This window comes from Sus scrofa, chromosome 8 (assembly GCF_054392235.1).
Source record: "Sus scrofa isolate SSC_HxYL_T2T_F1_AM1 chromosome 8, Sscrofa_HxYL_maternal_Yorkshire_Landrace_v2.0, whole genome shotgun sequence".
Classification (NCBI taxonomy): Eukaryota; Metazoa; Chordata; class Mammalia; order Artiodactyla; family Suidae; genus Sus; species Sus scrofa.
Genome location: NC_139390.1, coordinates 18,747,159 through 18,761,471, shown reverse-complemented (window position 1 = coordinate 18,761,471; position 14,313 = coordinate 18,747,159). Strand labels below are relative to the sequence as shown.

Here is a 14,313-nt window from a genome sequence, read left to right as displayed (position 1 = left end):
CTGCCTTTTCTTTGGTCTCCCATCTTCTTACCCGACCCAGGGGCCGGTGGGGGTAAGGTGGGTGCGGTGGTGAGGGGTTGTGGGGGGAGGAGGAAGAACCTCATTCCCTCTGTCTTTGCTTCTCATTCTCTCCAGACTTTTCCTAGAATTCTTGTCTCCCCGCCCCCCACCTCGTCATCAAGAGCAAAACCCACATTTCCCAGTGTCAGGTTGACAGTGTCCTCTGATATTTTTTTCAGCTTCCCAAATTCCCTGAGTCTAGAGTCTGGAGCACCCATTCCTTAGTATGTTTTAAGATACTTTAAAATGCTTGTTCCTTTGACCCAGAGAGTCTGCTTCTAAGAGTTTATCCTGAAGAAAAAAAAAATCAGAATGATGTCCTAAGATGTATACCTAAGAGGGGTTACTGTGGATTCATTTAATATAAGAGTGAAAAAAAAATGGAAATAACCCAAATACTTTTAATTTGGAGAATGGTTAAGATTACAATAAATCCATAAGGCAGAATCTTATGTAGCATTTAAAGCATGATTTGAAGACTGATGGATGTGTCCTGCTCACCATCCTAATCCCTCGTTTTGACAAACTGCCACATCACTCGGGTTGGTCCATTTTGGTCACTGTCCTCTCCCTGTATGTAGAACGAGCTGGGCCCACAGCGGGGGTTCCTGATTATTTGATGAACGGATGAGCGATTCGTCTTCAGACTCTTTGTTCCTGTGCCCTTAATACTCACAGGAGAGTGGTCATGAAGCTCTATGGTTTTCATGCATCCAGCTACTCAGTAGCAATTTCTCAGGGCTTGCTGTGGTCCTTCTCTGGCTCCCGCCTTCCCTCTGCTGTCTTCCTCCCAGACCATCATCCCCTTGTCCTTGGGCAGGTCCTCCCATCAACCCTCCGTCCGCAGACCCCAGCGCCGCCTCCTCCACTGCCTCCCAGGCCACTCCTACATCACCTGCCAGTTACAGTTCTGATGGCAACACGAGCCTCCATGGAAAAGCCAGGCTGAGTTCCACCTGCCAGACTCGGTGTCCCCCAGGCTGTTGGCCTGACACTCCCCTCTCTTGTGACAGATTGATTTCCTAATGCCGTCCTACTGTACCCCACTGCGCCCACACCCATCGCTGGGGGCCCTGGGCTCCCGCCCTCTGTTGAGAACGACAGACATTTTCACTTTGCCGGCCTTTTCCTTTTTAGTGCACCTTTTCATTTCTAACTATTATTTAATCATTTTGAGCCATCTGATGGTTCACATTTTAAAAGGTTAAACAACAGTATATCTCCAAACTACTATTATCTCTCAGCCACCCAATTCCCCTTCCTGGAAGAAACCACCATTCCTCATTTTTTATGTATCTTCTCCAAGGATGCATATAGAAGCAAATGCATTATACATTTACACAGACACACACAAATACTCACATATATTTATATAGATAGAGGTTTTTTTCTTTTTTTTTTAAATGGTACCTGTATTCATCAACAAAAGTTTTTTCCACTGTCCTCCACCTTGCTTTTTTCTCCCATAACAATAGATCTTGAAGATTGCTTCCTATCAGTACATAAAGCACCTAATGTGCCATTTTTAATACTTTGAGGGGCTTAAGCTTCATACTCTCGATAAATGTTTTAGCGGGGAGTATCGAAAGAAACAAATTATACAGCAGATGGAGTGGGGGCTAAGAATAAAATGCGAATCTGGTCTGCTTGCTCTTATCCCCCCATGATTTAGCGTGTTGTAACTAGAATAATACAATAGTTTGGTTTGGGTGGAGCGATAGCCATGGGCGTACAGGCGTTTATGTCTGTAAGCATGTGTCCCCCCTACTGGTTTCCACTGCCTGGCACTTACCCCCCTCCCTTCCCCCGCTTCCCCACCCACTACCTACACCACCACCACCCTGCCAATGCTGAGAAGTCCCAGTGGGAGCCATATCAAAGAATTGATGAGCAAACCCAGGACTTTGCATTTTGAGAGGCCGTTCAATTCATAAACATTTTGCTCAAGGTACTTGTTGCCAGATCTGCAGTTGCCTAGCTGTTGGTAAAGGGATGTGGTTCATGTGTCTTGTGGTGGCAGGGCATTGATAGGAGAGGCAGATGCTAAGAGCACTGTCTCGCACGCAGGACCCCACGCTTGCTTCTCCAGCCCTTCCCAGCAAGCCATCACTCTGCCGGTGGTGGGGTGGCGGCGGAAGTGGTGGTGAAGGACGTGCTGGCCTTTCCCTACCCTCTGTGCTGTGCCTAAGACTCTTCACTGCTCTCTCCCTTCCCTGGCCAATGGCACGCAGCTTGGAAGTTGAAGATCTTGGGAGCAGCACGAGCTGTCATGGATCAGAGCAGAGTCAAAAGCAGGTCTCCTGGGGCAGAGGTGGGGGTAGGGTTATCTCCAGTCTGAGTCCAGCCACAGCCAACTCTTCCTCTATGGGATCAGGCTGCCCCCAGGACCCTCACTCAGAGATTCCTGCTGCCTGTGGTGGCCTTTCCTGAGTTAGTCCTGTCTTTGCAGATCCCCTCTGATGATGGTGTCATCACTACCTGCTCCTGGAAATCTATCTAGAAGCCTGGTGTCTTGAGGATTTTTCTAGACTTCTAGGTAGACATATGCTGACATATCCCTTTCCTAAAACAAGCCACAACTAAATAAAAACTTTATTTTAGGGAATTCCCATGTGGCTCAATGGTAACAACCCGATTATTTTCCATAGGGACTTGGGTTCCATCCCTGGCCTCCCTCAATGAGTTAAGGATGCGGCATTGCTGTGAGCTGTGGTGTAGGTCGAAGATGCGGCTCGGATCTGCCTTGCTGTGGCTGTGCTGTAAGCTGGCAGCTGCAACTCTGATTCCATCCCTAGCCTGGGAACTTACATGAGCCATGGGTGCAGCCCCCCAAAAAAACACCCCAAAAAAACAAGCAAAAAAAAAAAAAACCTTTATTTTAAAATCTTCCCCATCCTACAAAAAAAAAAAAAAAAAAAATCCTCTCTCGAGCCTGTTTACGCCTCAAGCTGCTGCCCTGGCTGTCTCCTTGGATTCCCTGCTAAACCCTTGAAGAGTCATGTACACGCACTGCTTCAACTTTTTCATAGTCTGCTTTTCTCAACCCTGTCACTTGGATTCTGGATCTCACTCCTTCCCCTGTCCTGAAACAGCTCTCTCAAGGGTCGGGCCCATCTTCTCAGCTGCCTTTTTCACCCTGTGTGACCCTATTCTAGAATCAGACAAGCCTGACCGCGCTGCGCCACCTGGAGCTCTCTCTCCCCTTCCATACCTGGCCCTGGCACTCCTCTTCCCTCTCCACCTGGCGTATCTCCAGCCCTTTCTCACCTTACGCAGGTGATGCTCTGGTCCCAGGTTCTTCTGATTCCTCCCACTCGTGGGGGAGTATAGACCCACTCCAGCCTGCACTCCCATCTCTGCGCTCCCGTCTCTGCGCTCTCAGATGCCCGACTGTCCACCCGATGTCCCATAGGCACCTCCCGCTCCTCGTCTGCCTCCTCATTTTTTTTTTTTTTTTGTCTTTTTAGTGCCACACCCATGGCATATGGAGGTTCCCAGGCTAGGGGTCAAATTGGAGCTGTAGCCTCCAGCCTACACCAGAGCCACAGCAACACCAGATCCAAACTGTGTCTGCGACCTACACCACAGCTCACGGCAACACCAGATCCCCAACCCACTGAGCGAGGCCAGGGATCGAACCGGAAACCTCACGGTTCCTAGTCGGATTCGTTTCCCCTGTGCCACGATGGGAACTCCATGCCTCCTCGTTATTATTTCACCCCTTTGGTGGCCCTGCATCCCCAGGGCCTTGTCTGGGGCCATCTTCATCACTGCCATGCACGACACCCTCCTAACTGGTCCTTCTGCGTCTATACATACTCCTTCCAGTTCATTCTCAGCCCACAGCAAAAACAATCTTCCTAAACCTCCTTATGCTGTTTTTCTGCTTAAAACCCTTCAGTATCTCCCTGTGGCCAAGGAATAAAAGCCTCAACTTGTGCTTGCTTCGGCAGCACATATACTAAAATTGGAACGATGCAGAGAAGATCAGCACGGCCCCTGCGCAAGGATGACACGCAATTTCGTGAAGTGTTCCATATTTTTACTGTACTACTGGAATTACGGACTGTTTGTAAAGGGGCAACCTGTGTAACCTGTGTGCCATGGTGTGGATTGCCAAAGTATGCCAGCAGATATATTAAAAACCACTAATCATGGAACTCTAAAAAAAAAAAAAAAAAAAGAAAAGCCTCAACTTTCTCAATACGGCAGCAAGAGCATTCATAGTCTGGGCTCCTAAGCCACCTGGATTCATCTTTTGTTTCATCTTCATGTCTCCACAGTCCGGCTGAAGGACTTGTGTATTTTCAGGCCCAGGTTTTGATTCTAGACCCTCCACTTACCAGCTGTGCCACCCAGGGCTGGTCAAGTGGCCTCTCTGAATCTCAGTGCCCTTACCTGCAAAATAAATATAATAAGAGCTACCTCATAGATTGTCGCAAGATCTTCTGCCGTCTCCATCTTTGGATTCTACCAGTGAAAAAGACTCAGGCCACCTCCCTCTCTCCCTGGGCTCATCACACCGTATTCAGTGGATCCCCTGCCATATCTGCTCAATGTGAAGCCAGTCAGGAAGGCCCTCTGTCGTTTGAAGCATCTTAGGTTGTATTCGGCAAGTCCAGCTGCGGCTGCCTCCCTATTTCAGTTATGAACACGTTTTAAAAAGAACTTGCTTTGGGCGCATGAGAATGCTGGTTTTCTAGTGCCATTTTGGGGTTAAGAGCATTCACTTTGGAGGCAAACTGAGGTATAGATTAAACATCCAGACACATTACCAGCTGAGTTCCGCATTTGGTTTAGGTGAAGTTAACTAACTTCCACGCCTCTGTTTTCAAAAGGGAGCAGTAGTGTGGCGGGTGAGAAAAGACACAGCTGTGAGATGCACTGTGTGTCCTTGGACAAGCAGCTGAACCTCTCTGAGGATCTGTTAGGATCCTCATGTATAAAAGAAGGATAAAAATACATCTATGCTGCAGAGCCTTTTCAGGTCAGATAAGAAAAGGCACCTTCCCTAGGTGTTTGGCAGGGGCCCTGACTCAGCCCAGGGACTCAGGAAAGATGAGTTGCTATTTGTGTTAACTGTTGTGGAGTCGTTAGTGTTATTGATGGCATTTTTACTACTGTTACTACGACCGCAACTTCCACCAGTCCATTTTACTACCTCTGGCCCTGCATCCGATGCTACGTCAGGCTAAAGCGCAAAGCCATCAGCCTTGACAAACAGGCAGAGTCCCTGGCAGTAGATGGTTGGGGACACCAGCAAATTCAGCTCAGCCCTCTTCTGGAAGACATGCCTGCATTATCCAGGAACATCAGAACAAATACAAGCAAATGTCTCTTCACCACGCCTTTGAACGTTGCCCTGACGGCATCCTTCGGTGTACGCAGAAGAGTTAAGCCTTATCTTTTGTTTCCAAGAGGCCGCCCCGCACAGATGATCTGATCTCGTTAAGAAGCAGGCGTCAACTTGAACACGGCTGTGATTGCATCTCAAACCCATCAGCTGCTGAAAAGGGAACTCGGATCAGAAGGTCTGAGCAAAATATTGAAAGCGAGATTACGAAGAATGGTGTTTATTGAAGGGTCAGAGACATGAAAGCAGAATAGACCCAACAAATGGAGTGAAAATTGAAAGTAATTGATAAAGACTATGCAGAATTTAAGACTCAAGAAAAGAAGCAAAGAAAACAGCACTAAGTACCTAGATGAACAAAACCACACATGGGAACGTCAAAGAGGGTTTTTTTCTGTGAACTCAAAGGGAATATTAATTAAGATGCTGCAAGTCAATTCAGGTAAAATAAGGCTGAATTCAAAGCCATATATATGTGCAGCTATATACATATTCATGTTTCAGTATGTATGTGGGTGTGTAAGCTGTCTCTGGAATATAAGGGAGGTAGAAGAACAATTCTGGGGCTCTGGTTTCTCCTGCTGAAAGGATTTGAAACGTTGCTATAAAGGTGATTTCCGCATCCTTTTAGCAAGTGCCAAGAAAATCCCCCCAAGGTAAAGAGTGGCTTTTCCATTTCCAGGCCAACAAAAAGTGATTGCAGTATTCAACGAGGATCAAATCATTTCCCCACTCTATTTAATTTTGTGTAGCGTGAAGGAGGGGAAATATGCACCCCCCTTTATGTCTTTCTGGGCCTGTAGACCAAGTTTGGCTTCCAAGCACACAGTGGAATCTTTGCAAATACACATTCCAGATCTTATACATCAAATGCACATTCCAGATCTTACACATCATGATGAGTCAGAATGGTCACCTTGGAAGGCAACCTCATTATTCTGGTGGTTGTGTCATTACTGATTTTGAAATGCCAACTTTTAAATTCTCTCCAGAGATCATCACAGGCCACGGGGGGAAAAAAAGAAAGAAGAAAGGAAAGCATTTATTTAATCAAGTATATTTATTGAGCACCTACCATCTACCAGGCATTATGCTAGAAATCAAGGAGACAGACATCGTAAGACATAGGTTAGGTCTAACAAGGCTGATCTTATTATTTGATTGACTTGAAGTAACATTACCAAGCATGTTCTTCCATCTTATTTGTTAGATTGGGTTCTTCTAAAACAGCTCCACTTTCGAAGAATCAAGATGCGATACCACTAGGAGTGTTTAAAGTTAACACAATGAGCAATGAGCGGTTCCCAGATGGAAATGATGTAAGATGTTTGGACAATGTTGGGAGCATCGTTTGGCTTTCCAGTTACCTTTGCGGGAGAAAATTCACTGGAATGGCAACATTTTCATATGTTAAAATCATTTTTAATCATTCCCTCTATAGTCTTACATGTACTTTTTTTCTTTCTTTCTTTCTTTTTTTTTTTTTTTTTGTCTTTTTTAAGGCTGCACCCACAGCATATGGAGGTTCCCAGGCTAGGGGTCCAGTCGGAGCTGTAGCCTCCAGCCTACACCAGAGCCACTGCAACGCCAGATCCTTAACCCCACTGAGCAAGGCCAGGGATCAAACCCGTGTCCTTTTGAATACTAGTCAGAATTGTTTCTGCTGAGCCATGATGGGAACTCCTAGGTGTACTTTCAATAGAGTATTGTGTGGGTAGCAAACGCAGACAAATGCATGCATGTATCTTTTGCAGGTATCTTAAATCTCAAAACATTTTCTATGAGTGCTAGGGTGGACTTCCCAGGTAGCCTGCTCAGAGCCCTGAGAGCTGATGAAATAAATATTCATTGTCTCCTGCCATTTTCTCCCCTTTTCCAGAATCCTAGGAAATCGAGTGGCTGAACTGGAGAAAAAATTAAGAACCCTGGAAGTTTCTGGTTTATGGAGTCTTCCAGGTAAGCAGAACTTCATGAAGATTGTTTTCTTTTTTTAAAAAAAGGATGCTCTCCCATAACTTGCTGAGCAGGTTTTTACCTTTTTAATGTTCTATTATTTGAAGATCATTGCTGAGGACTCCACAGTGTTTTAAAGACCATCTTTTTGGAGGAAATCAGAAAAAAATCATAAATATGCGAACTCTCATCTGTGGAACTATGAAGCTTTGCTAACCTAAATTCCGAAATTGTCATTGTATATGTCTGTATTTATTTTATTTTTAGCTTTTGTGAATCTGGTAAATTGCTTCCTTTTTTTTACCCATAGGTGTCTTATAGAGATTTGTTCAATTTAATCATCACCTCTAAAAATGAATGTTAGGACTTATAAAAATTTATTCTATGTAATCATCGGTTCTAAAAATGAAGGTACGAACTGACAAAGACTTGTTCAATTTAATCATCCGTCCTAAAAATGAATATAAGCTCCAACAATTGTTCTAACCCAAGTGCACTTTCAACCTCCTTCTCGCTTCCCCCATCCCGTTTGATACTTAAATCGAAATTTTCCTTTGGGGATTTTTCTTTTCTCCTGCAGTTGCTCAGAGTGTAGAAGAAACGGATGTTTCATTTAATTAGCTATATTTATCCCCGTTTGTCTTTGTAAAATACCCCCTTCGTGAGACCCCGGTCAGCTATTTGCCTTTCTCTTTACATTCTCCAGAAACTTGTATTTATCATTTTCTACCACCTCCTCTTTCCCTGGAAGCAACTTTGTACATATATTTTTAGTTACTTAACCTTTCTGCACAAACCCTTCTCTACCCTTGAATCATATCAGTTGCTTCCTTGTAACTATGAGAAATGAAAATTGCCACAGGGACATGGACAAAACCACATGTTTTCTTAATGTCGATCCGAAGAGCCTCCTTAGGTTGCCTGGAAGTGTGTTTTATATATTGGAATTTTTAGCAGAGATTCCTTGAACTTGATGTCAAAAGACCTAACAGACTTAATTAGTGGCAAGTGCCATCCTGGGGATTTGAATGATCCATTTTGCACAAGAACCTTTGGATGCAGTTAAAACCTTATCTTCTTTGAAGGCCTTTCTTTTATTGCATTGAATTCCAACACAGTCAGGCAAATTTATCGTTTATTTGTGCAGTCAGATTGCTATTTCTGTGCATGGACTGGAGCTTGTTTTTTTTTTTTTTTTTTTTCCTCTCTCTCTCTCTCCAAATGACTGAGTGAGATTTCACAATGTTTTATTTCTACAACTTATGTAAAAAGATGGAAGTTGAATAAATGGAAGAATGCTGAGAATTTTCTAGCTCTGCTGTTGTTTGGTCTCGGTTAGAATCGCAACTATACAATAACAATTGTTTCTTTCCTTTTTTTTTTTTTTTTTTTTCTTGCTTCCTGAAGGCCTGAGCTACAATGTTTCCGTGGGATTTGGGAGTATGTTCTCTTTGAAATATCTGTGTTTGTGGCTAATAGCAGTGCATCCACATCATCCTTGCATGTAAATAAATAGAAATGCATTCTCGGTAGCCTTGCACTCTTCTGATCAGAATAGTCAATTGAAAGAGAGAATTCAATTAGCACAAAGCACATATCAAATGGTAAAATTAGCTTTGAGGGTGGCGGCTGAATGGATTTTATGCCATAGCTGGGTTTGTTCTAAACTCTGGCCTCCCCATTGGTACAAAGTGGGAGGACAGAAAAAAAGAGTGGCAAGTCCCACCTCTGACAAAGTCTACGTCATGGCAGTAGCACTGCCCTCGTGCAGTGAAGAAGGATGGTGCCCTGGAGCGTCACCTTATGATCATTTTCAAACCATGGTGAGAGTGGGGGGGGAGGGGCTGCTTTCAGGGCAAATCCGACCAGTCCCTTCTGTCTGCTCATGACCCTGTGGTCTCCATTTGACCGACTGAATAGCAAAGGGAGAAGAGCTCTGTTCTTTTTTTTTCTTCTCCTCCTCTTTTTGCTTCCGCTCCTCCTCTCCTGCCTCCTTTGCTTCTTCCACTTTTTTCTTTCATTCTTCCCCCTCCTCTTTCCCAAGTAAGAGCCAAAGCATGCCATTTCAGCCAGCTGGAGGGGCTGAATCTCAGTGGTTTCAGAGGATTGCTAGCTCTCTTTTTATTTATGTATTTATTTATTTATTTATTGTCTTTTTGCCTTCTGAGGGCCGCTCCCGCGGCATATGGAGGTTCCCAGGCTAGGGGTCTCATCGGAGCTGTAGCCACTGGCCTACACCAGAGCCACAGCAACTCGGGATCCGAGCTGTGTCTGCGACCTACACCACAGCTCACGGCAACACTGGATCGTTAACCCACTGAGCAAGGGCAGGGATCGAACCCGCAACCTCATGGTTCCTAGTCGGATTCGTTACCCACTGAGCCATGACGGGAACTCCTGCTAGCTCTCTCATTTGCTAGCACCTCGAAAGGATCAGTGGCCCATAATATGCTGATACCTTTTTGAGCATCAACTTTGTGAATTCAGTTCTATATCAGGCATTCTAGACATGCCTCTTGCCCCCTCCAGGAATCGACAGCCCCACTAGGGAAGTAAGGTGAATAATGCATCAGACAGGGAGAGGAAAGCACAAAACGGTACCCAACTAAGTATCAGCTGAATAATAAAGATGTCAGTGTGTGAAGGAATAACGTGATGAGTCGCTGAATGCTAGCCCTGGAAGGACAGTTGAGAACAAAAAGTTCAAGGATGGAGAATCCTTGATGTATTTACACAACTCCAACCATGTGCCAGTGGCAGACCTTACTAATCAATCACATCCTTCTTCCCTGCTGATCCCACATGTGGCCTTCCAAATCGTCTTGGCTTTCCAGGAAGCCACCTCCTGGTCAGAGGTGACATGTGAGAGAAAGCATTTTCCCCCTTCCTCAGCTAGTCTGATCCCCTTACTTTAGATAAGGAAACAGAAACTCGGGAAACTAGACGATATGTAAGGCCACAGAGACGGGTATGAGAACTCAGGTGTTCAGATCTCCATTCCAGGATGAAGTACAATTCAGAGAGGGGAGATGATGGGGTGGCGTGGATTGATCAGTGGGGAACTGGTTCTCAAAAGCAAGTTGATTGGAGACAAAGAGTTCAGAAGCTGGACCGATCTCTTCGAGACTCCAAAGGACCATGGTGGAGCAGCCCACCGCTCATTACTAAGAGGCAGAATTACTGTTGGGCTTGGAGCATGCTATGATTTTTCCCTTCTCCCTCCCTCTCACTCTCTCAGCCAACAATATGTAGCTCTTGATGGTGTTTGATAGAGTTGGGGCAAATGTGTGATCTTGCTGGGAAGTAGACCAGTCTAACAGATGTCACAGCCGGCATGGAAAAATCATCTGGATAGCAAAGTGGACTCCAAGCTGTTTAACGGGTCCCTGAGAGGTGGGAAAGGCACAGGGCTATTTTGAGGAAGCCAGAGGGTGGGCCGGTTGGGCACGCCCCTCAGGTAGGAAGGACCCTCCACCCTCCCCAGCCCCCTGCCTGGCAGCCTCCCCCTCCCAGCCCTTTGCTGGCATCTGCAGGTGAGAATGGTGCTGGGGAGGTGGGGGGGTGCCTGAGGGGAGGTTTCCTGGATGTGCTCGTGCTCTGAAAAGAAACTCTGAAAGCCAGGGGGGGAAAAAAAAAACTGGCAAGAGCCAAGCTTGGCTCTTGGAGCTTTTCATTTTAATTCTCTGTTCTCCACGCTCAGCATCAGCCTGAGAAAGAAAATGTGCACTTTGAAAGTAGCTGGTACATCTTGGAGAAGGCGAGGGGGATGTTGTGGTTAGAGGGAATCAGGAAGGTTTCCAGAAACTCACACAGCCCTTGAACAGAAGGGCCTGTGTCACCTGCGCCGGTTGTGGTTTGCATGGAGTTTGGGGATCGCCCTCACCCTGTTCTCCAATCCCCTCAAACCAAAATGGAACCAGAGACAGCCGACCATCAGATTAGAGCTCGATTTAGGCAATGCAGATAGAATCTGAATTTAGTGAGAACAGAACTGAGAGTCTTCTAAGGGAAGTCTTTGAATTCTTCACATATCTTGCAAAAACCAAATCTTGGCATTTTACTCTCAGAAAAGGAAATGATCTCTGCAGGTGGATTTCGGGAGGTATTTATCTCCTCCCTGCCCCCACAGGGATGAGTGGTAGCTTCTGTTGCTGTTGTCTGCATGCCTATTGCTCAGATTGCTGGAGAAGTGTAACGTGCTGGTACCAGCTTTTTTGAGGACCTGTTGCAAAGTGGATGATGCCCTGTGCTTGGAGAGGCCATGGAGGTATTCGGCCCTAGAAAAATCCTCACAATGGGAGAGGCTGAGACTCTCCTCCCAGCTGCCTTCGTCACTCGGCTGCAGCCAGCTCCCTACTCTGCCCCATGATTCTGATTCTTGGGCACTAGAGTAAAAGGGACTTAGAAGGCTGGTTGGGATGCTGAGGGTAGAGCCTGTCTCTTCCTGAGTCCCCTTAAGGATAGAGAGCTTCCAGCCTACCTCCTGCAGAAAGATGGATCAGGAATTGCATTCCTGTCCCTGACTTGAGGACAGTGACTGTTGCCCTGATGGAGAGAAACAAAAGAAGTCCACTCGAGGCATCTGCTGTGGCTTCATGACAACGCTTAGTTCCTCGAGGTGTTTCTAGATTGTATCTTTACAGCCCAAGGGGAGCACAAGGGTGGGCTTCATTCTGAGAGCCTCTTAACACTATTCCAAGCTAGAGCTCCATGGTTTTCTTGGGAAAACCTCTCCAGATTTTAGCCCTGAAGGTTTCTAGGATTTTTCCCACATGAGACAATAGCTGGGCTAGTGAAGAACTTCAGAGTCAGCTTCTGTCAAAGTTTTCTTCTCCTGGGATGACCCTCAGATAGCAGAAACCAGAGAGCCATGGCTGCTAATAAACCCTGCCTGAGGTGGCTGTGAGCACCTAGGCCCATAAAAACATCAGGATTCCCAAGAAGGTGCCAGCCATTCACTCCCATAACCAGCTGTTTATGAAGCACCTGCTATGCTCCAGACTCGCCACTACAGTCTTGGAAGCGAAGTTAAGGAGACGCAGCATGGCTATTGAGACGGGGCAGGGTTACAGACCAGTTGAGGGCTTAGAGGGACAGTCGAGGGTCTGCCTGGTTCTCCAAGGGAGGGAACATGGTTCCCCAAATACTATTCTGTGCTCTACCGAACCAGAATCTAAGGAGAATCATGGAACTTTAGAGCCTCTGATCTGAGCCCCAGAGACACTCAGTGACGTGGCTTCAGATAGGGTCTCACCCTAAGTCAGACCGCTGAGGCTGGAGCATGGGTGGCGCCATGGTCCCTGAGGTTTTCTCTGTTGGTGTGATAGTTCCTGCCAGAAAATCCCCGGGGGCTCACAAGCAGGAGTTTGGGATCAAATCCTGCCCGGGGTGGGAGGGTTTCTCCTGACGGGTGGGGCAGCATCACTTTATGTGCACACATTTTGTGTTGCGTCTGTGCTTGTCATGCTCACGTGTCAAAGCCACACCTCCCTGCCTCTCCCTCCATAATTGCCATGGCCTCTAAAAATAGAGTTCCTTTTTCCTTCCTTTTTGCCTCAAACATTTCTGTCCACTTAGGGAGTTCATATGCGTGGACAGAAGGGCTTGGCTGGCATGGGCGCCTATATCCTAAGCAGGGTTTAGCTGCGATCATTTGGGGAACCTGATACCGCCTGCCTTATGACAGAGCTATCACTCAATCTAAATGACAAATCAAATGCAGTCAGACCTGGTGTGTACGGCAGTTCAGTCCGCACTGCAAAGTAAGTTTCAGTGAAATGTGTTGAGTGCGGACAAAAGGCCTCAGTGCTTTCCACGAATCCGTTCATTTTGTCACCACCACCCCATGAGGTGGATGCCATTGTTCTTCCTCATTTTATAGATGAGGCTTCTGAGGCTCAGAGAGGTTCAGTGACTTGCCCCAGGCCACCCAGCGAGCAAGTGAGGGGGTCCAGGACACAAGCACTACAGTGTGGCTCCAGAGCGTGTACACAGTCCACTTTACTGCTATTATTATTTGCTGTTGTTATTACGGCTATCGTCTGACCCAGATCAAAGCCACTCAGTTGTCGGCAGACATAGCAGGCTGCCACTTAACGGTGGCATCTGTGGGCAGCCGTGTCCTGAGCAGACTCTGGGACTCAGAGAGAACTGGCCCTGGCCCTCACTGCCCTGTCCGCACACTGCACAGCAGGCATGCTGGCCCTTTCCCTTCCCCACGCTCCCCAATAGCCCGGCCCTTGTATGGGGGTGAGCGTGAGCCGACGCCACTGGTGACATAATATGCCGGTCTTCCCCCTTTTCCTTGACAGGGGGCAAGGACACCATCCTGTTTGGCGACCCTGCTCTGCCCACTATGCAGAGGTCGAGATCCCCGCTGCTGAAGTTGATTGAGCAGCCTGCTGGGAACAAAGCGAGTCCCAAGGACGGTAAGTGGACCCTGATTTCCTGGGCTTTGCCTGGCCTATGCCTGGCATGGGGGCTCGGTGGGCGTCAGTGCTCGCCCCTCCCTCAGCTTCTGGGTTATTCGTCATGTTTCCTCTTGTTGCGTTCGTGAATCTGTCTTGTTTGGAGCTTCCGAGAGAATAACACGGGTCCCACCACCACTGGGCGTAGTGGCATAGAGGTTAAGACCGAGGGCTCAGGAGTTCCCGTTGTGGCTCAGCGGTGACAAGCCCGACTAGGATCCATGAGGATGAGGGTTCAATCCCTGGCCTTGCTCAATGGGTTAAGGATCCAGCGATGCCCTGAGCTGTGGTGTAGGTTGCAGACGCGGCTCGGATCTGGCGTTGCTGTGGCTGTGGTGGGCAGCTGCACCTCTGATTCAGCCTCTAGTCTAGGAACTTCCATATGCTGCGAGTGCAGCAATAAAAACCAAAAAAAAAAAAAGGTGAGGCTCAGGATTTGAGCAACCTGGGTTCACATTCCAGCGCCACATCATATTGGCT

General features: G+C 47.0%; 1 protein-coding gene and 1 non-coding gene across 12 annotated transcripts in view; both read left to right on the top strand.

Moving 5' to 3' along the window:
• CCDC149 (coiled-coil domain containing 149) overlaps positions 1-14,313 on the top strand; it is a 109,322-nt gene that overhangs the window by 82,401 nt on the left and 12,608 nt on the right. For 6 of the 11 annotated variants that reach the window (XM_084971656.1, XM_021100560.2, XM_021100558.2 and 3 more), the window contains 3 exons: positions 7,293-7,369; positions 8,774-8,806; positions 13,678-13,794. In XM_084971656.1, the coding sequence (XP_084827782.1) occupies positions 7,293-7,369; positions 8,774-8,806; positions 13,678-13,794 (227 nt within the window). Of the gene's footprint in view, positions 1-7,292; positions 7,370-7,473; positions 8,672-8,773; positions 8,807-13,677; positions 13,795-14,313 lie in introns of those variants that run through there. The other 5 variants (XM_021100561.2, XM_084971653.1, XM_084971655.1 and 2 more) reach the window with 2 other exon arrangements.
• On the top strand, positions 3,998-4,104 carry LOC146400351 (U6 spliceosomal RNA). The gene has a single exon (XR_014813897.1). It is a non-coding gene; the product is annotated as a U6 spliceosomal RNA (small nuclear RNA).